Source organism: Sapajus apella, unplaced genomic scaffold, assembly GCF_009761245.1.
Source record: "Sapajus apella isolate SASKATOON/1434 unplaced genomic scaffold, GSC_monkey_1.0 scaffold139, whole genome shotgun sequence".
Taxonomy (NCBI): Eukaryota; Metazoa; Chordata; class Mammalia; order Primates; family Cebidae; genus Sapajus; species Sapajus apella.
The window spans coordinates 1,161,614-1,183,846 of record NW_022437079.1 but is presented as its reverse complement, the minus strand read 5'-3'; the positions used below and the strand labels follow the sequence as shown (position 1 = coordinate 1,183,846).

General features: G+C 45.0%; 2 protein-coding genes and 2 long non-coding RNA genes across 4 annotated transcripts in view; 2 read left to right on the top strand and 2 right to left on the bottom strand.

The window, feature by feature from the left end:
• Positions 1-1,753: 1,753 nt before the first annotated feature.
• Positions 1,754-3,470, bottom strand: LOC116540396. The gene is made up of 2 exons (XR_004264416.1): positions 3,053-3,470; positions 1,754-2,964 (listed from the first exon to the last, which is right to left on the bottom strand). It is a non-coding gene; the product is annotated as an uncharacterized LOC116540396 (long non-coding RNA).
• A 2,270-nt stretch (positions 3,471-5,740) lies between these two features.
• Positions 5,741-19,146, top strand: LOC116540397. Its single transcript, XR_004264417.1, has 3 exons — positions 5,741-5,828; positions 7,818-7,820; positions 19,135-19,146. It is a non-coding gene; the product is annotated as an uncharacterized LOC116540397 (long non-coding RNA).
• Positions 5,827-22,233, top strand: part of LOC116540393 (translation initiation factor IF-2-like) — a 19,945-nt gene continuing 3,538 nt past the window's right edge. Inside the window, exon 1 of the mRNA XM_032263895.1 lies at positions 5,827-7,342. Coding sequence (XP_032119786.1) covers positions 6,083-7,009 — 927 coding nt within the window. The 5' untranslated portion in view covers positions 5,827-6,082 and the 3' untranslated portion in view covers positions 7,010-7,342. The remainder of the gene's footprint in view (positions 7,343-22,233) is intronic.
• The window catches only part of BCL2A1 (BCL2 related protein A1), an 11,082-nt gene continuing 8,546 nt past the window's right edge, over positions 19,698-22,233 (bottom strand). Inside the window, 2 exon segments of the mRNA XM_032263896.1 lie at positions 19,698-19,897; positions 19,900-19,987. Coding sequence (XP_032119787.1) covers positions 19,794-19,897; positions 19,900-19,987 — 192 coding nt within the window. The 3' untranslated portion in view covers positions 19,698-19,793.

Sequence of the window (22,233 nt, the reverse complement as noted above, 5' to 3'; positions counted from 1 at the left end):
ACTTCTACTGGCAACACTAACCATTACCTCTTACTTAAAAAAAAAAAAAAAAAAAAATTTTTTTCTTGCAATGGGGTCTTGCTTTGTTACCTAGGCCGGAATGCGGTGGCAGGATCTTGGCTTACTGCAGCCTTACTCTGCTTACCAGGGTTCAAGCTATCCTTCCACTTCAGCCTCTTGAGTAGTTGGGGCTGCATGTAAAGGCCACCACCCCTGGCTTTTTTTTTTTTTTTTTTTTTTTTTTTTTTCTGGTAGAGACGGGGGTTTTTGACTGTGTTGCTTATGCTGGTCTCAAACTCCTGGGCTCAAGCAATGTGCCCACTTCAGTTACCCAAAGTGCTGCTATCACAGGCGTGAGCCACCATGCCTGGCCAGCAATTTTTTTTAAATAGTAGGTATACGTATAAAGTATCGAGACCAGAGGTTTTATTGTTGTTTTGGACTTTCTCATTCATAAATCCTCTGGCCTCACATATCCAATGGGTGTTGTCAGTGAGAAGTGGTCACTGTGGGGACCATGTACATATTCCAACCATGCTGCCATGATTCACGTTTTCTTCTTTTGGAATTATCTTCAGGGTCCCTAGCATGCCCATCATTCCCTCACTAGATGCATTGTCAGTGCCTGAAAGGTACTGCTAGGCATGAAGCAAATGCTCAGTAACAACCTGGACAGCAGCAAACCTCTGTCCTCCAAGGACAAGCTCCATCTGGGGCCAAACACCCTTGGAGACACAGAGTTTGCAAGAAGGGGGCCAGGTGAGGGACGCCTTGGGGCTAGGTGAGACCAGTAGCTACAGACATATTTGGGGTCTGCTGGATCAAACTGTAGCAGGAGCGACCTCGAGAAACAGAGCTCCCCAACACCGAATAGGGAAGGAAGAGGTCTTTATTATAGCCAGGAGCTGAGGAACAATTTGTCCAAATTCAGCTCGTCCCACAAAGGAAGGTTCTGCCTTTATATAGGCTTATACTTTAGATATTACACGTGGAAGAATCTCAGGTTTATAGCTTTATAAATCACATATGAAAAGGGTCTCGGTTTATAGCTTCAAGAATCACATATGAAAAGGTTTCAGTTCCTAGTTTTGGGACTCACATGTGAAAAGGTTTTGGTTTACAGTTTCAGGAATCACATATGAAAGGGTTCCAGTTTACAGTTTTAGGACTCACATGTGAAAAGGTTTCTGTTTACAGTTTCAGGAATCACATATGAAAGAGTTCCGGTTTATAGTTTTAGGACTCACATGTGAAAAGGTTTCTGGTTTGATCTTGTTTTAAGTAAAAATAGTGCCTTCCAGAGAGTTTCCCCAAGACTCAGCCTGCCACCTACAAGAAGGTGAAACAGGAGGTACCAGTCGGTCAGCCTTTTCTTCTACTGAAATGCAGTGTGATAGTCAAAGAGGAAGCTGATCTGAGATGCCTGGGTCTCCCTCTTCACCAGGAGCCTGCCACCTTGGGTGTTGGGGGCACTGACTCTGAACAGGCCCTCTTCCCAGGCCTGCTTGGAAGCTGGAGTCTGCTTCCCCAGCTAACTCTATAATAGCTCTTGGGAACAATGCCCCAAACCAGGCGCCCACTAGGTCCCGCAGCAAACTGTACAAATTAAGTTTGTGTGTGCTTTCATGTACACAGGAGGGGCAAGAAACAGCCTCCACATGTTACACAGGATAACGAAGTCCTAAGGGTGGTATATACAGAAAGAGAAGTCTCAGTTGCCTGAAAGCAAGTGAGGGGAAAGATTTGAAACTGCTCCAAGCAAAAGCAAGAGTTTCCTTTTCCAAGGAAGCTCCACAGAAGATTAATGATTATTTGATGGTAAGTGCTATTACACTTGGGGGTGGAAAAAAAAGGTGTGCAGCTGTTCTGCCATCACACCAAATCAGCTCACGGAGGCCAGGCCTCTAGGGTGACATAAGTGGTCTCTCATGCCAATCACCAGAAACCCTGCCCTGCTCTTACTTTCAGCCTTTCCAGTTCCAGCTGGTCCCTGCCAATAGGCACAGCCGATGGGGAGCCGGGTGCTGTGGTGGGAGGAGGTCCGCTGCCATCACCCTTGCTGAGCTTGATGATGACCCCGTCCTTGGCTTGGACAGTCTCCATCAGTATCCCTAGCTGCTCATTGAGCTAGCCCACCTTGCTCTTCAGCATCCTCACTTCCTGCTGAAGACTCTCCTTCTCCAGGTTGAGACTCTCCAGCTGGCTGGTGAGGCCCAGAATCTGATTATCTTTTTGGTGCAGAAGCTCAAGCATGTCCTTTGGGACCCCCTCGCAGAGCCGGCTGCTAGTGAAATACTTGTCATACTGGGATGACTGGACTGTCTGCTGGAGCAGCCGAACAAGCTCCTGGGAGCCGAAAGGAGAATGGAGTTAAGGTGAGGAGAGCAAAGAGAGGAGGAAAAGCACAAATCGTGACATGGAGCAATTGTCAGAATTTGAGGAAATGTAGAAACTTTACTGGAAACATTTTAATACTGAACGTCCTCTTGAAGGATCTCAAAAATAGAGAAAAAAAAAATTTACTCCATAAACACTGTCTGTAGAGAACAATAGGAAACAGGAAATAATGGACTTACACACTGTAATTAGTTAGCAGTGGTGTCCAGTAAATGTTCATGGGTATTTAAAAATCCGTGTTCTAAGAGTCACTGAACTGCTGAACAGTTAAGTGTAATTAGAGCTGATTAGCTCAGGAAACTGTTATTGAATAGAATGCAGAAAGTCTTTTTAAGGACTGTTAAAGAACTCTGGGCTGAAACTGTGTTTAGGGAGATCCAATCTCAGGGACAGGACTGGCCTTGGGTACACACAGCAATATCCTGAGTCCTCCTGTGAGAGATCTTCACTCTCCTTGCAAATGCAAACACCTCTGAACCAATGATCACGCACAGCAGCCACACCTAGGATGATGGCCATGGCAATATGAAACGTCCAAGGAAAAGCAGCTTTTGGGAAATGCTGTCCCTGAAAAGATTCGGAAAAACATAAATCGGGCTTTACTCCTCCCGCCCTTGGCCTGCTAATGTCGGGTAAGACAGAAGCCAGAAGTTACCTTCTGACTGGACAGCTGGAACTAACTGTTCCAGCTCTTCCTGCCGGCTCTGGACCCGCAGTGGCATTTCAGAGGCCGGCTTCCCGACGCTGACACTGCCACTGCCTGACATACCTATCACTTGAAGGGTCACCACTGCTGTGATGATTTTTGTACGACCCAACTGTCTTTCAAAGGGCGCTTTCCTTTGTAGGGGTTACATCCAAAATCAAAGGGGACTCCCGAGCCAGTTACTCCTACATAAAAATAAAACTTGTGTTTTAAACACAAGCCACATCTTCCTTTTACAAATAAAGCACCCTAGCTGGGTGCAGTGGCTCACGCCTGTAATCCCAGCACTTTGGGGGGCCGAGGTGGGTCGATCACGAGGTCAGGAGTTCAAGACCAGCCTTGCCAACACAGTGAAACCCCATCTCTACTAAAATAAAATAAAATATTAGCCAGGAATCTTGGTGTGCGCCTGTAGTCCCAGCTACCTGGGTGGCTGAAGCAGACGAATCACTTGAACTCAGGAGGTGGAAGTTGCAGTGAGCCGAGATTTCGCCACTGCACTCCAGCCTGGCAACAGGGTGAAACTCTGTCTCAAAACAACAACATAAAAATTAAACAATCGTCCTCTCAGAGAATTTTCTCTCTGCAGTATTCCTATAGGTTCTAAAATTAGTTTGAATTATTAGAAAATTAAAATATTTTAACTGCTTTGTGAAAATATGAATGACAAAAATCTAAATATATGTAAGTAGACATAATCCACATTTATATATTTACAAACATATAAAATATGTATATTAAATGTGTTTAACCTCAACAACATTGAAGTGCTAAAGTTAAACAATATTTTTATGTTATACGCCAGAGTAGAAGGAAAAATGGTATAATATATTCTGCTTATAGAACTAAAGTTATTATTTAAGGAGACCAGACCAGACATTCACTTCCTTTTTCCTTTTGAATTATATAGGAAGATAAACTGGGCCCAGTGGCTCACACCTGTAATCCCAGCACTTTGGGAGGCCGAGGTGGGTGGGTCACCTGAGGTCAGGAGTTCAAGACCAACCTGGCCAACATGGAAAAACCCCTTCTCTACTAAAAATACAAAAATTAACTGGGCATGGTAGCACTCACCTGTAATCCCAGGTACTCTGGAGGCTGAGGCAGGAGAATCCCTCAAACTCGGAAAAAGAAAGGAAGAATGAGTATGTGAGGATTCCTGAAGAATATAGTATACTATATTCTGAGACAGAATGACTTATCCCAATTTCAGTTTACACAAATGCTCTCAGAAAGTGTAGAACATCTATAACATCTAGATATGAAGCCAGGATCAAAGCAAGAAGCGAGAATCATCTGGTCAAAACAAACTTCTGGCATAGTATTTAGGAAGACTTTAACCAAATTTGTAAAAGCTTAACCAAACTCATGCTCAGGAACCAAAGCAGCCAAAGACTTAATCGGCTTCTCCAAGTGGACTTAATGTGTTCTAATAATACTTAATCTAAAATGGGCTGCTGAGTGCAGCTCATTCTCATTATGAGCATCACTGTCATCATCACCTGCAAGAGCCACATAACAATATGCAGATGATTCTGGGTTCTTTTAAAGCGCATACATACTTAGGATTCCTTTGGGAGGATGCAATTTCACATTTCTATGAAAAACTTTCACTACCACAGTCAGCTCTAATATTTGATAACACTTGGTAATAAAATAAAGGCTTGTTATCATATACTGTAGCGTGCTTCTGTTATTCAAATCTTCCTAACTGGGAGTTACAAATACCTCTGACTCTGCGCTTGGGCCCTTCCCACTCTTGCCTACCTTCCAGACTCCAAAGCCACCTCCTCCTCAAAGTTGGGCCCAATTACTTTGGACTAGTATTTTCTTCCCAGTTACTGAGCACTGTCAGTACTTTTTGTTCTATCACTCTTTCGGCAATTCACTGTGCACTTTCTAGTTTATTGAACTGCATAGAACTTAGCTCTCAACAAGACTAAAACTGCCTTATGAACAGAGATCAAGACTTAAGAATCTTCAGAGTCTCCTATAACATGTGAGAGCTCACTAAATGTTTCCTGATTCAAATAACTAGGCTTAAGAGTAATAGCAGCTAGGTTTATAGAGTTTACTACATGCCATATCCAGTGCTAAATGTATACATGGATTTTACTAAATTTTCCTAACTCTATAGACGTAAGTGCTATTTTCTCCATCATTGAGGAAAAAAGTGAAGCTCAGAGTATTGCTCAAGGTCATACAGCTAGTACGTGGCAAAACCAGGGCCTGAATCCAGCAAACTTCTTAACTACCTCCGAACACTGCACAGTTGTGGCCGTGCAATACCAGAGTCTATGAATGATTTCGATTTCACCGTTAGAAGCTTGAATTTCAACAGGGCAGAGACATTTTAGCTAAAAGGCAAAACTTTAAAAAGGATGAATTAACAGAATTTCCCAGACACCTTTATAATAAAACGAGGGGAAAAGCTCCCATGTACTATTTATGAAAGTCATATTAAGTGTGGGTCACGGTTCCATCAAGAAGTGGCTTATGACAATAGAGCTTTGGTTTAGATTTTTAAATAGGACTCTTTTTCTCTGCCCCTAGGAGGACGTGGAAATGAAGGATGGCTATAACTGTCTAAATCAGAGCTCTTCAAAATGCCAGACTCACTTCTTGTTTTAAAAAATCAGAGCCAGGGCTCTTGTTCCACCCTTGACTCTTCACACAAAGCAGCACCATCCTCTGCTTTCTTCACACGTGGCAAGCTTTACCCCACGTGGTGCTAATCCACACGGTCTCCCCATCTCCGCTAGAAATTGATCCCAAACACCAATACCTTATCAAGCCGACCCCTCCCCGACATCCAAAATGCCCAGGCCACCATCCGAAAGCCGGTCTCTTATACAAAGCGGTTTCCCACCTCCGACTCCTCCCCGCGGCGCACAATCCAACTAACCCATAGACCCCAGTAGTGCCCACCACCCAGAGGGTCCACAATCTAGAGAAGCAGCTACAAGCCCTGGTACTCTCATGCCTCGAACCAACCCCCAACTCCAGCTGACCCTCCCTCTGCAATACCAGATCAAGAACACCACGAGTACCCGCCGGAGAGCGGACCTGGCCGCACAAAGCCAGGCGCCAGACCAGAGGGGCCCTCGGGGACGCCCTCCGCCCCAGGGCCGTCCCCGCCCAGCCCCGCGCTGTCCTGCGCTCTTCCCGCTCCTCCCAGGGTGGCAGGCGCTCCAGCTCTTCCAGCAAGCTGCCCTCGCAGCTCCGCGCTACTCGTCCGCCTCGGGTCCATCCCGAGAGGCCGCTCGAGTTGGCGCTGAAGCCCCAGGGGAAGCCTCGAGGGGACCCCGCACCGTAGGAGGGAGGGCAGGAGCCTGCGAACCGCGCTGCGGGGCGGAGGGAGCCGGGGCCCCGCACAGCCCGAGCGCTCTCCAGCGGTTCGTGTTGCTTCCCCGGCTTCTTCAGCGGCTCCTGCAGCTTCCGCACCTCCGGGGCCGCGTTCACTTGGGAGTTAGCGTCCTCCATCCCGGCCCCGCTGTCTCCGCCGCTCACACCAGCCGAAGCGCCCGCGTACGGCAGGGCCAGGCCCGCCGCCAGGGTCCCCCCATCCCGGGTTCCGTAGCGCCGCTGGCCCCAGAAAAGTCGGCTCAACCGCGCGGGTCCGGGGTTGGGGGAGGCGGCGCCAAAATCCGGCCCCTGCCGCCATCTTCCCTCCGTCCCGCCACCTCCCGCGGGGCGGCCCCGTTGGTGGCCTCAGAGTCGAGGGTGGGTGTGGCGGCCGGCGGGCGCCGAGACAAACCAGCAGCGAGCTCCCGACGAGGCGGGGCCAGCTGTGTGAGGGGGCGGGGCCTAGGCCGGAAGGGGCGTATGTGCACTGCCGGCGGAAGTGAGACGCCGCCGGGCCTGCGACGGAAAGCCGCTGAGGGCCGGGAGGTGAGCGGCAGGTGAGCGGCAGGTGAGCGGCAGGTGAGCGGCAGGTGAGCGGCAGGTGAGCGGCAGGTGAGCGGCGAGCTGGGCCGAGGTGGCGGACGCGGTCCCAGTTCACCCCGCCGGTTGGTCTCGATGTGTGAGGTGTTCTCCACCCACTTACACGGCGAGTGGGACCCACGGATCGGTCCCGCCTGGCTCCGGGCCAGATCTCGAGTGGGCGCTCGACAGGGTCCGGGGAGAGACAGTTTACTTTGCTGAGCAAATATTTATTCGATGGCTGCTTTTAATTGGAGATCGTCTCCGCTGGCGGCAGCCTCAGAGACCGCCTGTGTCCTGTTTCTTCCTCTGAAAGTAAAATACCCGAATTTCGGACGAGAGGTCTAAGGTCAAAATAACCATAATTTCGTGAGTGCTCTCTACTGGCCAGACACTAGCCTAAGCGGGTGGTGGTTGTTGTTGTTTTGTTGTTGGCGGAGAGAGTCCCCTCTCAGGCTGGAGTGCAGGGCGCCATTTTGGCTCCTGCAACCTCCGCCCCGCGGTTTAAAGCGATTCTCCGGCCTCACGCTCCCAAGTAGCTGGGATTACAGACGGGCGCCACCAGGCCCAGCTAATTTTTGTATTTTTGCACAGTCGTGTCAGTGGATTCTTGTGGGTAGACGTAAGGCTGATTCGTGTGAGACAAAATTTAAAAACTAGAGGATGACAGAACGAGCATCTGGACTAAAATAAGGCGAGTGATAACAGGTACCATTTTTGAGTTCACTCAGTGCCAGGTGCCATGTTGTTTCTTACGTACTCTCTATGTTCCTCAAAACAAACCACAAAGTACGTATTATTACAGTATTTTTATAGAAGAGGAAACAGGTTTGGAAATCCTAAGTGTCTTGCCCTCGCTCACGTAGGTACTACGTAAAGGTCATCAGATTCTAACCCACATCTCCACAACTGTCACTAAATCGCACCTCCTCCTCCGTCCCAGCACTACTTCATTAGCTCCGTAGCTCTGTTTTTGTTCTTCCTGTGCAGTATGAGACGCGCCCATGTTCTGTAGTCACGTGTATCTTCACTGCTCAGTACCAGGCCTGGTGTGGAAGGGATGCTCAGCAGATAGTTGCTGAGTCAGCGAGGGAAGGCTGTGTCATGCGAGGACAACGTGGAAAGAGCAACTTATTAAGCTAATAAAATCCCCAGCTGCTATTGGAAGTCCAGGTCAAGAGAAGAAACCCGGCCGGGTGCAGTGGCCCAAGCCCATAATCCCAGCACTTTGGGAGGCCACAGCGGGTGAATCTTCTGAGGTCAGAAGTTCAAGACTAGCCTGACCAACATAGTGAAACTCTGTCTCTACTAAAAACACAAAAAATTAGCCAGCCGTGGTGTCAGACGCCTGTAACCCCAGCTACTCAGGAGGCTGAGGCAGGAGAATCACTTGAACCCAGGAGGCGAAGGTTGCCGTAAACGGAGATGACGCCATTGCACTCCAGCCTGGGCAACAAGAGCAACACTCCGTCTCAAAAAAGAAAAGAAACCCCATTGTACTCTTTGCTGATGGAGCTATAGTTGAAATGCTGCACCACATTTTAAGGGTGGCATGGCACCCCTTTTCAGAAGGGGTGACTCCCTCAGCTCGAGGTGGTAGGCAGCCATTATAGAAATTTAAAAGAAAAGCCGTAGTGTCACCAGGGAAAACCCAATAACCCTGCCATGCGGTCTCACTGGTTGTGTTTACTTTCAGCTCAACATACTGCATATAAGTTGAGTAAGTTGAGCAAGTGGAGGGAGGAAATAGCAGAGATGGATAGGCAAGAGCTCCTGTCATTGAAGATAAAACAAGCGACTGGGTGTGTGGTGGCTCACACCTATAATCCCAACACTTTGGGAGGCTGAGGCAGGTGGATCACGAGGTCAGGAGTTCAAGACCAGCCTGGCCAAGATGCTGAAACCCCGTCTCTACTAAAAATACAAAAATTAGCTGGGCTTGATGGTGGGCCCCTGTAATCCCAGCTACTCGGGAGGCAGAGGCAGGGAATTGCTTGAACCCGGGAGGCAGAGGTTGCAGTGAGCCAAGATCATGCCACTGCACTCCAGCCTGGCCAACAGAATGAGACTCCTTCTCAAAACAAAGCACTGAATTTATGTATATCAATGGTCTCGTCCTTACATTCATTTATAGACCCAAAACTTAATTTTGGCCAGCATGCCAAAATGTGACCCATTTACCAATGTTTGCTATTTCCTTGTGATCCATGAACCAACAGCATCAGCATCACTTGGGAGCTTATTACACCCATAAGATATCAGGCCCTCCCCAGACCTGCTGAGTCTGAGTCAGTATTTTAACATGATCCCTGGGGGATTCATATCTATAGTAAAGTTTAGGAAGTACTACTATTAATCAATGTATAAACCAAGTGCTGATTTGCAGGAAGAAATAGAATTATCCTGCAAAGGATAATATAGCCATCCTGTACACAGTATTCTCCCCATTCAGATAGATTTAAGAGGTTGCTAGTGATCCTTACTTCCCTCCTGCCACCATCACTCCCACCCCCATTCCAAGGAAATGACTTTTCAGCTGAAATCACAAGGCTTAAGTAAGCATTCATTAGGTGGCCGGGCGCGGTGGCTCACGCCTGTAATCCCAGCACTTTGGGAGGCCGAGGCGGGGGGATCACGAGGTCAAAAGATCGAGACCATCCTGGTCAACATGGTGAAACCCCGTCTCTACTAAAACTACAAAAAATTAGCTGAGCATGGTGGCATGTGCCTGTAATCCCAGTTACTCAGGAGGCTGAGGCAGGAGAATTGCCTGAACCCAGGAGGCGGAGGTTGCGGTGAGCCAAGATCGCGCCATTGCACTCCAGCCTGGGTAACAAGAGCGAAACTCTGTCTCAAAAAAAAAAAAAAAGAAAGAAAGCATTCATTAGGTGAGAGAGTGAGTGAGAAGAGAGAAAAACTGGAAAATTTTTCATGAAGAAACAGCTATGTACAAAGGTTCTAAAGGGAACCATGGCATGATATTTTAGAGGAATTGAAAGGAGGCTACAATGGTTAATCAGCCAAGAGTCAGGAGAGAGGTATGAGATGAAGCTGAAGAACCAGGGTCCAGATGGCATGAGCTTGTTTTGTGTTTGTCTGTTTTGGCTGAGACGAAGTCTCGCTCTGTTGCCCATGCTGGAGTACAGTGGCATGATCTTGGCTCACGGCAACCTTTGCCTCCCAGGTTCAGGCAATTCTCCTGCCCCAGCCTCCTAAGTAGCTGGGATTACAGGCACCTGACACCATGCCCAGCTAATTTTTTTTGTATTTTTAGTAGTGATGGGGTTTTACCATGTTGGCCAGGCTGGTCTCAAACTCCTGGCTTCAGGTGATCTGCCTGCCTCAGCCTCCCAAAGTGCTGGGATTACAGGCCACTGCGCCTGGCCAGTGTCTTTTTTTTTTTAATGAAAATTTGGAATAATTTGAAATTCACATAAAAGTTTCAAAGACAATACAAATAGTTCCTACATATCCTTTATCCATTTCCCCCTAATCTCACATTGCCATGGCGCATTTGACAGAACTAAGAAACACTGACATGTTACTATTAACTAGACTCCAAAGTTTTTTCACTGGTTTTTCCAGTGATGTCTATTTTCTGTTCTAGGATCAATCCAGGGTACCACATTGTATCTCTATAGGCTTCTCTTTTTGTTTTTTTCTTTCTTTTGAGTTGGAGTCTCACTCCGTCACCCAGGCTAGAGTGTAGTGGCGCAATCTCAGCTCACTGCAACCTCTGCCTCCCAGGTTCAAGGGATTGTCCTGCCTCATCCTCCCAAGTAGCTGGGATTACAGGCATGTGCCACCATGCCCAGCTAATTTTGTATTGTTAGTAGAAATGGGGGTTTCACCATGTTGGCCAGGCTGATCTCGAACTCCTGACCTCAGGTGATCGATCTGCCTCGACCGCCTAAAGTGCTGGGATTACAGGTGTGAGCCACTGTGCCCAGTCTATAGGCTCCTCTTCAATGTGAAAATTTCCTCATTTTGTTTTTGATGACCTTGACAGTTTTGAGAAATACTGGTTGGGTATTTTGTAGAATGTCCCCAAATTTATGTTTGATGTTTTCCTGGGATTATGGGTTTTGGGGAAACAATACCACAAAGATTAAATGCCTTTTCATCACATGATAACAAGGGGTGCTATCAACACAACTTACCACCTTAACCTTGATCACCTGGCCAAAGTAGTGTTTCCAGGTTTCTCCATTGTAGAGTTCCTTTGTTTACCCTTTCTATATTCTGTAGAAGTGAGTCACCAAATCCAGCTCATGCTCAAGTGGGAAGGTAGGGTTTTATAGAAGAATGTGAGTCCCTAAAAATAGTGGAAAACAATTGAATGATTTTAAGCAGTATCTGACATCAGATTTCCATTTTAAGATTAATATGCTGGCAGTATCAAATGTAGCAAATGGAGCCAGGAGTAGATACAGATACATCAGTAGAAAGGTTTTGGCCCACCATGGTGGCTCACGCCTATGATCCCAGCACTTTAGAAGGCCGAGGTGGGTGGATCACCTGAGGTTGTGAGTTTGAGACCAGCCTGACCAACATGGAGAACCCTGCCTCTACTAAAAATACAAAATTAGTGGGGCGTGGTGGCACATACCTGTAATCCCAGCTACTTGGGAGGCTGAGGCAGGAGAATCGCTTGAATCCAGGAGTTGGAGGTTGCAGTGAGCTGAGATCACACCATTGCACTCCAGCCTGGGCAACAAGAGCGAAACTCTGTCTAAAAAAAAAAAAAAAGTTCTATCAGTGGTTGGGCTGGCATAAAAGTTAAGAATGAGAAAAGTGGGTAGATTAAGAGATATTGAAGAAGTAAGATTGGCAGGATTTGTTCATTTTTAGTTGAATAAAAGGAATGGAGGAAGGCTTGAGGATGACTGCCGGGCACCAAGTTACCGGTTAAGGAGCTGATTGGATATCAACAAGAGTGAAACTGAAAGCACACAGTGAAATGGCAGGCAGAGCAGCCTGAGGACTTGCTGATGGAGGTGACCCCAGCGCATGGAGAAAGAATGCTGTGGGTCAAGTGCCCCTGCAGAATTTCAAAGGCATGATTTTCCATGTATCCATATCTACTCTGAATGACTCTGCGCCCTGGCAGCACCCTTTAAAAATAAAACAGCCTTGTCCAGTTAGGTAAATCATTGAGAGTAACAATGTAGTATTCATACTCTGCATTTCCATCAAGAATTGTACTTTCTTTTTTTTTTTTTTTTTGAGATGGAGTCTTACTCCGTCACCCAGCCTGGAGTGCAATGGTATGATCTCGGCCCACTGCAACTTCTGCTGCCCAGGTTCAAGCAATTCTCCTGCCTCAGCCTCCCGAGTAGCTGGGATTACGGGCGCCTGCCACTGTGCCCGGCTAATTTTTGTATTTTTAGAAGAGATGCGTCTTGGTCAGGCTGGTCTTGAACTTCTGACCTCATGATCCACCTACCTCAGCCTCCCAAAGTACTGAGATTACAGGCATGAGCAACCACGCCTGGCCAAGGATTGTACTTTCAAAGCACCAGCACTCGTACACACAACACTAGGTGTGAAGTTCATGACGGTTCTGAATCCCCAGAGAGCCCTGTGGAACCCAATTTTGTTTAAGCTTCATTGCCATATTCATTCATTGCCAATGAAGTCGTCTTCATTGCAGAGATCAAGATCCTTAAAAAAGACTCAGTAACATCAGACATGGGGAAGAGACAGTGTGGTTGACACTGTAGGGAAGCTTCTTGAGCATGGGAAAGATGAAGTCAAGATGTTCACAAGGAGGTAAATTGTGAAAGGCCTTGGAGCTTAGTTTAAGAACTTGGACTATTTTTCTATGTGCAACAGAAACCGTTGAGTTGTGAATGGAGAGGAAACACAAGTGATCATATATTTTAAAGGATCCTTCTGACTGCAGGTTGAGAAAAAATTGTAGAGGAGCAAGGAAATAAGCAGACGACCAGTTAGGTCACTGCAAAATCTATACAAGGGACTTTGAGTGGCTAGAGTCAGGCTAGCAGTAGTTTAGTAATTTAATACTAGATGTTTTGCTTTTTGGGTTTTTTTTGTGGGTTTTTTTGTTTGTTTTTTTTTTTTAAGATGGAGTCTCGCTCTGTTGCCAGGCTAGAGTGTAGTGGCAGGATCTCGGCTCACTGCAACCTCTGCCTCCCAGGTTTGAGAGATTCTCCTGCCTCAGCCTCCTGAGTAGCAAGGTCTACAGGCGTACACCACCATGCCCAGCTAATTTTTCTATTTTTAGTAGAGAAGGGGTTTCACCATATTGGCCATGGTGTCAATCTCCTGACCTCGTGATCCCCCGGCCTTGACCTCCAAAAGTGCTGGGATTACAGGCGTGGGCCATCATGCCTGACTGGATAATATATCTAGACCCTGCATCATGCATTGATGAAAGAACCACACAGTTTTTTACCGGGGGGATTGAATGTGTATGTGAAAGAAAAGAGTCAATGAGTCCAAAGGATTTTTACCCTAAGTGGGTAAAAAGAAGGAAATGCCATTAACTCAGATAGTGAAGGGTTCAGGGGTTAGAGCTTCTGAGGTTCAGATTTAGACAGTAAGTCTTAAGTGCTTGTTAAACATCCAAATAGAGAAGCATCAGGTCAGCAGTTGTCTATTTGAGTCTGGATTTCAATGGAGAGGTCTTCACTGGAGTTATGATATTGGGAGTCATCAGCACATGGTTGACCCTTAAAGCCATGCTACTGAAAAAGACATCTAGCATGTGAAGGCAGGTAAGGAAGAGAAGAAAGCCAAAAACTAGCCAAGGCACTCCAATATTTCGAGTTAGAGAGTTTAGCTTGAGGAGATGAGGAAGGTTCATCAAGGGAGGCAGAGTAATCAGTGACATGTGAGGAGAGTCAAGTCAGAGTAATATCCCAGAAGTCAAATTAAAATGGTAGAAACTCATCCACTGTGTCCAACGTCACATCAAGGAAGTTGAGGACTGAGAATTCATCCCTGAATTTAGTTGTGGGGATAAGAGTCTGACTGATACATGTTTAAGAGACAATGAGAGGAGAGGAATTGGAGACAGCAAGTATTATAGACAGCCCTTTTGAGGACTTTTTCTATGATGGGAAGCAGAAAAAATACCGTAGTCACTGAGAGACTGTGTTTTGTTTTTTGTTTGTTCTTACTATAGGAGAAACTGTAGCAAGTTCGTGTGCTAATAGGGCTAGTCCATTAGAGAGGGTAAACTGTAAGATGCGGAATAGTTTCCTCCTGCAGAGGAAATAAGAAACAAAGTCCAACACACAAATGTAGGGGCTGGCCTTAAAATAACTGATTCACCATAATAGCAGGCAGGGAAAATAAGCCAGTGTAGGTGTAGAGGCAGGTAGATATGGTGGAGAGAGGATGTAGAAATTCTCTGAAATAGGAAGAAAGGTCAATGGAAATGAGATTATGTCAAAATAATTGTGTTGCAAGTGTTTATAATACTAAACTCTACATTGACATTCTTCTGTTGCACAAATACCATAGTCATCTACCTCCTACTTTAAAACAGGGCAAGGAAACATTGATCATGGGTTTGGATATCATGTGAGCTGGTTAGACTTAGCTTTTAAGGCAAAAAATCATAGCCCTGGGCTCAGTCAGCTGTCATGAAAATGCTGCCTCCAGTCATAAGGCAGATGAATCCACAAAATCCCAAACTGCAGAAAAACCGTTTAGTGTTGCCCTGTCTTGATGACGGGATCCTAATAGCATCTTCAAGCAGAAATAATCATACAGAGCTCCCAATTATAAATAAAGGATTTCTTGGATTTTCATGTCCTGTGGGATATTACAAAGCAATATTTCCCTGTCTGCCACTTTGCACACTATGCAAAATGTGTCCAGATGCAAAATAATAGCAACCAGTTTAAGTTGAGGAAATATGACTGGGAGAACACATATAAAAGGGTAAAAGGCAAAGATGAGGTAGTATATTGGGATGGCCACCTGGCCACCAAAGGTCCTCACCATCAGTGGGGAAACCAGTTTCACCCAGTTGGCCTTCATGCAGAGTTTCAGCTTGCGAAAGGGACAGGGAAGGAAGCAGAGGGTCTGAGTGGCCCCATGAGATCAGGAGGAAGTTGTGTAGGAGGAGGACGCCCTGTGACTGAGGGCCAGCGAGGACTAGTGGGAGGTCAGATGTCCCCTACTCCGTGACACTGGACACGTTTCTTATTGGTTTTAAGACTGTTTCTTCAACAGTAAAATAGGGAAAGTATCTAGTTCAGAGGGTCCTCATGAAGATTAAAAATTATGTATCTAAAGTTCTTCGCACATGGAAAACAACCGTTAAACAGCCATTACACTCTCCCATACTGTGTTAGCCCATTTTCTGTTGTTTATAACAGAATACTTAAATTGGTTTATTTGTAGAGGAAAGAAATTTCCTTTTGTACAGCTATGAAAGTCAGGAAGTCCAAGGTTGAGGAGGTGCATCTGGTGAGGGCCTTCTTGCTGGTACGGAGTCTGTGGAATCCTAAGGCAGAGCAGGGCATCACATGGCAAGGGGGCTGAGCATCTTAGATCAGGTCTCTCTTCCTCTCCTTATAAAGCCACCAGTTCCCCTCCCATGATAACCCATTAATCCATTAGCCCATTAATTTTTTTTTTTTTTTTTTTTTGAGACGGAGTTTCGCTCTTGTTACCCAGGCTGGAGTGCAATGGCGCGATCTCGGCTCACCGCAACCTCCACCTCCCGGGTTCAGGCAATTCTCCTGCCCCAGCCTCCTGAGTCACTGGGATTACAGGCACGCGCCACCATGCCCAGCTAATTTTTTGTATTTTTAGTAGAGACGGGATTTCACCATGTTGACCAGGATGGTCTCGATCTCTTGACCTCGTGATCCACCCGCCTCGGCCTCCCACAGTGCTGGGATTACAGACTTGAGCCACCGCGCCCGGCCAGCCCATTAATTTATTAATCCATAAATGGATTAATTCATTCATGAGGGCAGAGCCCTCATGATCCAATTAGCTCTTAAAGGCCAAAGCTCTCAACACTGTTGCATTGGGGATGAAGTTTTGACATGAGTTTTGGAGCAGTCAAACCACAGTGCATGTTATTACTGAGAATATGATATTCAGCCTCACCCCAGCCTCATTTGCTACCAAATGACATAACCAAAACCAATTAAGGTTCATTCCCATTTATTGCTGTGGTTTTGTTGTTCTTGTTGTTGAGACAGAGCCTTGCTCTGTTGCCCAGCCTGGAGTGCAGTGGCACAATGTTGGTTCACTGCAGCCTCCATCTTCTGGGTTCAAGCAATTCTCCTACCTCAGCCTCCTGAGTAACTGGGATTGCAGGCTTGCACCACCACACCCAGCTCAGTTTTGTATTTTTAGTAGAGATGGGGTTTCACCATGTTGGCCAGGCTGGTCTTGAACTTCTGACTTCAAGTGATCCTCCTGCCTCGGCCTCCCGAAGAGCTGGGATTACAGGTATCGGTCACCGTGCCTGGCCCCCATTTCTTTTTAAACAAATATTTATTGAGCTTTTACCAGGCTCTGAACTGGGCTCTGAAATAAAATGGTAAACAAAAGCAGCCATGGTTCCTGCCCACACAGAACTTAGTATCTGTTGGGGAAAACAGATATATTGATTTAAAAGTCATGCAAAGGCCGGGCGCGGTGCTCACACCTGTAATCCCAGCACTTTGGGAGGCCAAGGCTGGCGGATTATGAGATCAAGAGATTGAGACCATCCTGGCTAACACAGTGAAACCCTGTCTCCACTAAAAATACAAAAAATTAGCAGGGCATGCTGGCACATGCATGTAGTCCCAGCTACTTGGGAGGCTGAGGCCGGAAAATCACTTGAACCCAGGAGGCAGAAGTTGCAGTGAGCCAAGATCGCACCTCTGCACTCCAGCCTGGGCAACAGAATGAGACTAGTTCTCCAAAAAATTAAAAAATAAAAATCTTACAAATGTAACCCCATAATTGAGACAGTGGTGTTTTACAAGACTGTAATTGCAGAATTTAACCTAGTCAGAGAAGTTATCCCTGAAGAAGTGAACTTTGAGCTGAAACCTGAAAAATAAACATTAAGCAGAGGTGGAGGCCGGGGGAACGGCAGGGGCAAACGTTGGTGGCAGAAGGTCCTGAAAATAGCTCTGCAAAGCTGCAGAAGAGACAGATCCCCAGGAGGACACAACTAAAATGAATGGAGTGGGACAATCATAGTAGAGACCAAACCACGCTGGGGGGGAGGGGGCGGGGGGCCTGGTATAGTGTCAGCAAGGCTCTAATTTACAATGACAGAGTCCTCTTAAATGACAGGGAAAACAAAATAATGGTGCTTCAGGACCTTATTCATGGCATTAATAACCTACTTTAAATTCATATTTGGAGTGATTTTTTATTTGAGATGGAGTTTCACTGTTGTTGCTCAGGCTGGAGTGCAGTGGCATGATCTTGGCTCACTGCAACCTCCGCTTCCCAGGTTCAAGCGATTCTCCTGCCTCAGCCTCCTGAGTAGCTGAGATTACAGGTGTGCACTATCATGCCTGGCTAATTTTTGTATTTTTAGTAGAGATAGGGTTTTACTATGTTGGCCATGCTGGTCTCGAACTTCTGACCTCAGCCTCCTGAAGTGCTGGGGTTACAGGTGTGAGCCACCACACCCGGCTGGAGTGATTTTTATTTCTCTCATTTTGTATTTTTTCTTATTGTTTACATTGCTTCTGATGCATGTTACTCATTTTTCACAAAAATGCTTTCTTCTAAGTCAACTTCATTGAGACATTTATTGAAAGTAAAATGTGCCAGTTTTAAGTGTACATCTCTATGAGTATTGACAAATTTACACACCCATGTAACTACCACCACAATCAAGATGAAGAGTATTTGTATCACGCCAGGAAAAGTTTTTTCTCAGTCAGTACACCCAGCCCCAGGCAACAACTCACCTGTTTTCTGACACTATATGTTGTTCTTTTTTGAGTTTCATACAAAGGAGATAATACAATATGTACTCTTATGACTGGCTTTTTTCACTTAACATGGTTTTGAGATTTATCTGTTCTGTTGCATGTACCAGTAGTTCATTCCTTTTTATTGCTGAGTGACATTCTGTCTTATGGATATTCCAAAATGTGTTGATTCACTCCCCTGTTGGTGAACATTTGGGTTCCAGTTTGGGCTGCTATGAATAATAGGGGCATGCGCTTTTATTTCTTTGGAGTAAATATCTGGGAGACGAATTCTGGCCATAAAAACCTTTTTTTTTAAGTAAATTAATAAAACAAACAGCAAGGTGCAGTTTAAAAAACCAGGTCACAGACCAAATCAGAAATAGTTACTGATTTCCCAATGTTACATCACTAGAGAAGTAACTGCAGTTCAGAAACCAGATTTTGTGGTTTCTCATGTGAATTCCAGGTAATAGTGCCCATGTACATACTTCCTGTTATAACCATCACTGACTGTTCATTCCCATCACTCAGCTCGGATTAACACACAAAATGAATTAAAATTAAAAGCAGTTGGGGGTTGGGTGAGGCACTTGGAGGAAGAGAAGAAAAAAGGAAACTGACGTCTTACCCTGCTCCCAGTAGACATGAGTTTCAGATGGCGTAGACAGTTGCCTGTCAGATGTGACTCCCTCAGTAAATCAGAGCTGCCTCTGCCAAAAATGCTCCTCCACTGATAGCCCCTGTGTCCTAATACCAACCGTTAAGAGTTATACCTCCTGGCCAGGCGCCATGGCTCACACCTGTAATCCCAGCACTTTGGGACGCTGAGGCGGGTGGATCACCTGAGGTCAGGAGTTCGACACCAGACTGGCCAACATGGTGAAACCCAGTCTCTACTAAAAATATAAAAAATTAGTTGGGTGTGGTGGCGGGCGCCTGTTATCCTAGCTACTTGGGAGGCTGAGGCAGGAGAATCGCTTGAACCAGATAGATGGAGGTTGCAGTGAGCCGAGATTGCGCCACTGCACTCCAGCCTAGGCAACAAGAGCAAAACTCCATCTCAGAAAAAAAAAAAAATCATACCTCCTTGGTAAATTATTAATTAAGTGCCCAGTGAGAAGGTACATGGCCCAAGCTCTGGCTTCTTTATGGGATCTATCAACAGCTTCCAGGAAAGGGTTACACAAGCCACAGGGGGATTGTTTTGTAAGAGGAAGGGAAGGACAGAAAGATCTAGAACAAGGTATAGAGGTCTCCTATTGCAATCAGATTTGCTGACCTAAAAACTAGAAAACAAGGTCTAACAAACTACATAATTTTCTAATCTGTTCGTATTTTTAAACAGTAGCTCCACATTGAGTCATTTACCTCATTTTCTTTGTTCAGAATATCCCATATCCATGAACCCCAAATGGTAAGCCAGAGAGAGAAGGCTGGGAAGGAGGCATCAGTGGAAACTGTAAGCAGCCAGGGCCGCTGGGACCTGCAGAAGGCATGAGAAAGCAGGAAGGAAGGAGGGAAGAGGGAAGCGACCTGAGTCTGCCTCTAGCCTGTGTCTGCTTCCCGTGCAGTCTAGCTTAGGGACACAGAGAAGGACTTCTGAGTAATGAGCACACCTAAAGTGTCGGCCATGGGACAGAAAAGACACTCCTTCCTGGTTGTCATCCCGTAATTCGTGCCTGTCTCCTGTGTTGAGCTTTACCCTTTGCCTGACTGTCCAGGCAGACCCGAGAAATTAAGACAAAATGGCATATAGAGAAAGATACAATTTATTCAATACATAGGGACAAAATTTCTGTAACTTGGGGAGGTCAAGTTAATATCATCAAAGCTGTTAAACTTCTACTTTAAAAGTAGAAGTATGTGTTGACAATCGTTTTCATAACAGTCAGGAAAATGAAGCTGGTTTCACAATATGGAGTGTCCTTTCTGGTCAATAGTATTGCTTCAAGAGAGATAGCATTTCACAGATCTTTCCTGTGACTTCTAGAAAAGTCATCCAGCCAGATTTAGGTTCAAACTTCTTTACAAAGCCATTTTCCTAGGAGAGAAAAAATTTAATGTTTTAAAAATCAATGGAGATTATGTTGGAATAAAAAGCAAAAATATTTTTATTTAAATAATGCAAACAGTTAATCTTCTACCCCTTCTACCTCTCTGAAGCAACAATATGTAACAGAAACAATGTGATCTACATCTGTAATTTTAAAATTTTTGTAGCCATATTTTAAAAAGTAAAAAAATAGGTAAAACTTTTAAGATACATTTAGTGTTATTTTAATATGCACTCAGTATAAAATCATTAATGAGGTACTCTTTTTTCGTAACCTTCTGAAATCCAATGAGTATTTAGTACTTACAGCACATCTTAATTCAGACTAGCCACATTTCACTACCATAGTGGACAACAAGCACAGCTCTAGAGGATAGAATGCCTTTTTTTTTCCTTGTTCAATCGTCCAGCATTGATTTAAATGCACTTATATTTGTAATATAAATTACTTTATATAAACTCACAGTAAATCCAGATTAAATCAGTGCCTCTGAAAAGGTTGATGGTTTTGAGGAAAGAGACCCAGGCATCTGGGATCACCTCCCCCTTGACTTCCACAATGCATTTCAATAGAAGAACAAGCAGGCCAACTGGCACCTCCTGAATGACCTTCCTGTAAATAACACGCTTGGTATTGGGGAAACTCTACAGAAGACACTGTTTTTACTTAAAACAAGATCAAACCCCCACCCAACTCTCCATCTGGAGACCAGAGCCTTTTCACATGTGATTTCTAAAGCTGTAAACCCAGAAACCCTTTCATATGTGATTTCTAAAGCTGTAAATCCAAAACCCTTTCACTCGTGATTTCTAAGACTATAAACCTAAGATTCTTCCACGTGTAATATCTAGAGTGTAAGCCTATATAAAAGCAGAACCTTCCTTTGTTAGACAACTCATTGCCTGGCTCCCAGCCATAATAGACCCCTCCCTTCCCCATTCAGTGTTTGAGAGCTCTATTTCTCTCGGCCACTCCTGCTACAGTTTCTTTTAAAATCTACTCTCTTTGTGATCAGACATAGTTTTAAAAATATAGGATAATCCAATTAACTGGAAATTTTATTTAGTTAATTTACAATCTATATTCATAGAATCCTCACTGAAAAGCATCTCTGAGATCATCTAGCCTGAAGCCCTCCCTTATTTTAACAAATGAGGAAATTGAGGCCCAGAAAAAAAAATAAGTTATCTAAGATTAGCCACCGCCTTGTGCCTGGACCGGGATTAGAATGCAAACACCCTACTTCTTTCCACTCCATACATTTCCAGGCAAGTGCCAAAGGAATTAGAAAATTGTTTAAAAATTTTTTTCAAATGGTCATCTGGCAAACATTTACATCTACATCTTACAGGTTCCAGAATCTGGGGCTACAAATGCCTGCAAGTAGCTCAGAGCCTGGTGTGATGAATACTGAAACATAAACCAAGCACAACTCCTCCGTAGTTGGGAGAGACTCAAGAGCTCTGCAGTGCCTTGGAATCATTTATGAGCATCACTGGCAGAGCAGATGTATACCACCAGCCAGCGGGACTTTCCACTTGACAGATTGCCTAAGAAAGCCATTTTCTGCCTACATGTTAAATGTGGATTGTGCTCTGAGACATGCTGTCATGCCCTGACAAAGAAGGAAACTGCCCCCTCTCTTCTTCCTCTTTCCCTCCTGCCAGCACATGCCCATAGATTTCCCATACACTCTCAGAAGGTGTCCACTTCATTACAGTCCTTCCTAGAATTTTCATAAAGCCCATGTTTTCTGAGTATAATGAGGCCCTCTGAAATGATTTTTATTATTATGACAACAATCACTGTCTATGAACAGTTAACCTGTCATCATACACATCATTATCTAAAGAAAGGACAGTGAACAAAGAAAAACATTGATGACTTCAGCCAGATGAAGATTAAAATTTTTTTTAACTATGAAAAATTAAAATTAAGAAGAACAATGGACTAGGAAAATATTTACATATACCATGAAAGAATTCATTCAATAAAAGAAAATCCTCAGGCCCTTAATAGTTAGTTTAAAAGGGAAAGACCACTAAAGAGAGAAATATAAATCATTAACAAGTATGTGGAAAAACAGTAAGAGCAGTTAAAGAAATGTACTTTGAACACAGCCTTACTGTTTTTTAGACCTGTTATATTGGCTTTGTTGTTTTATGCCTATCAAACCCTCAAAATTTTTTTTTTTTTTTTTTTTTTTTTTTTTTTTTGGGGGGGGTTTGTGTTT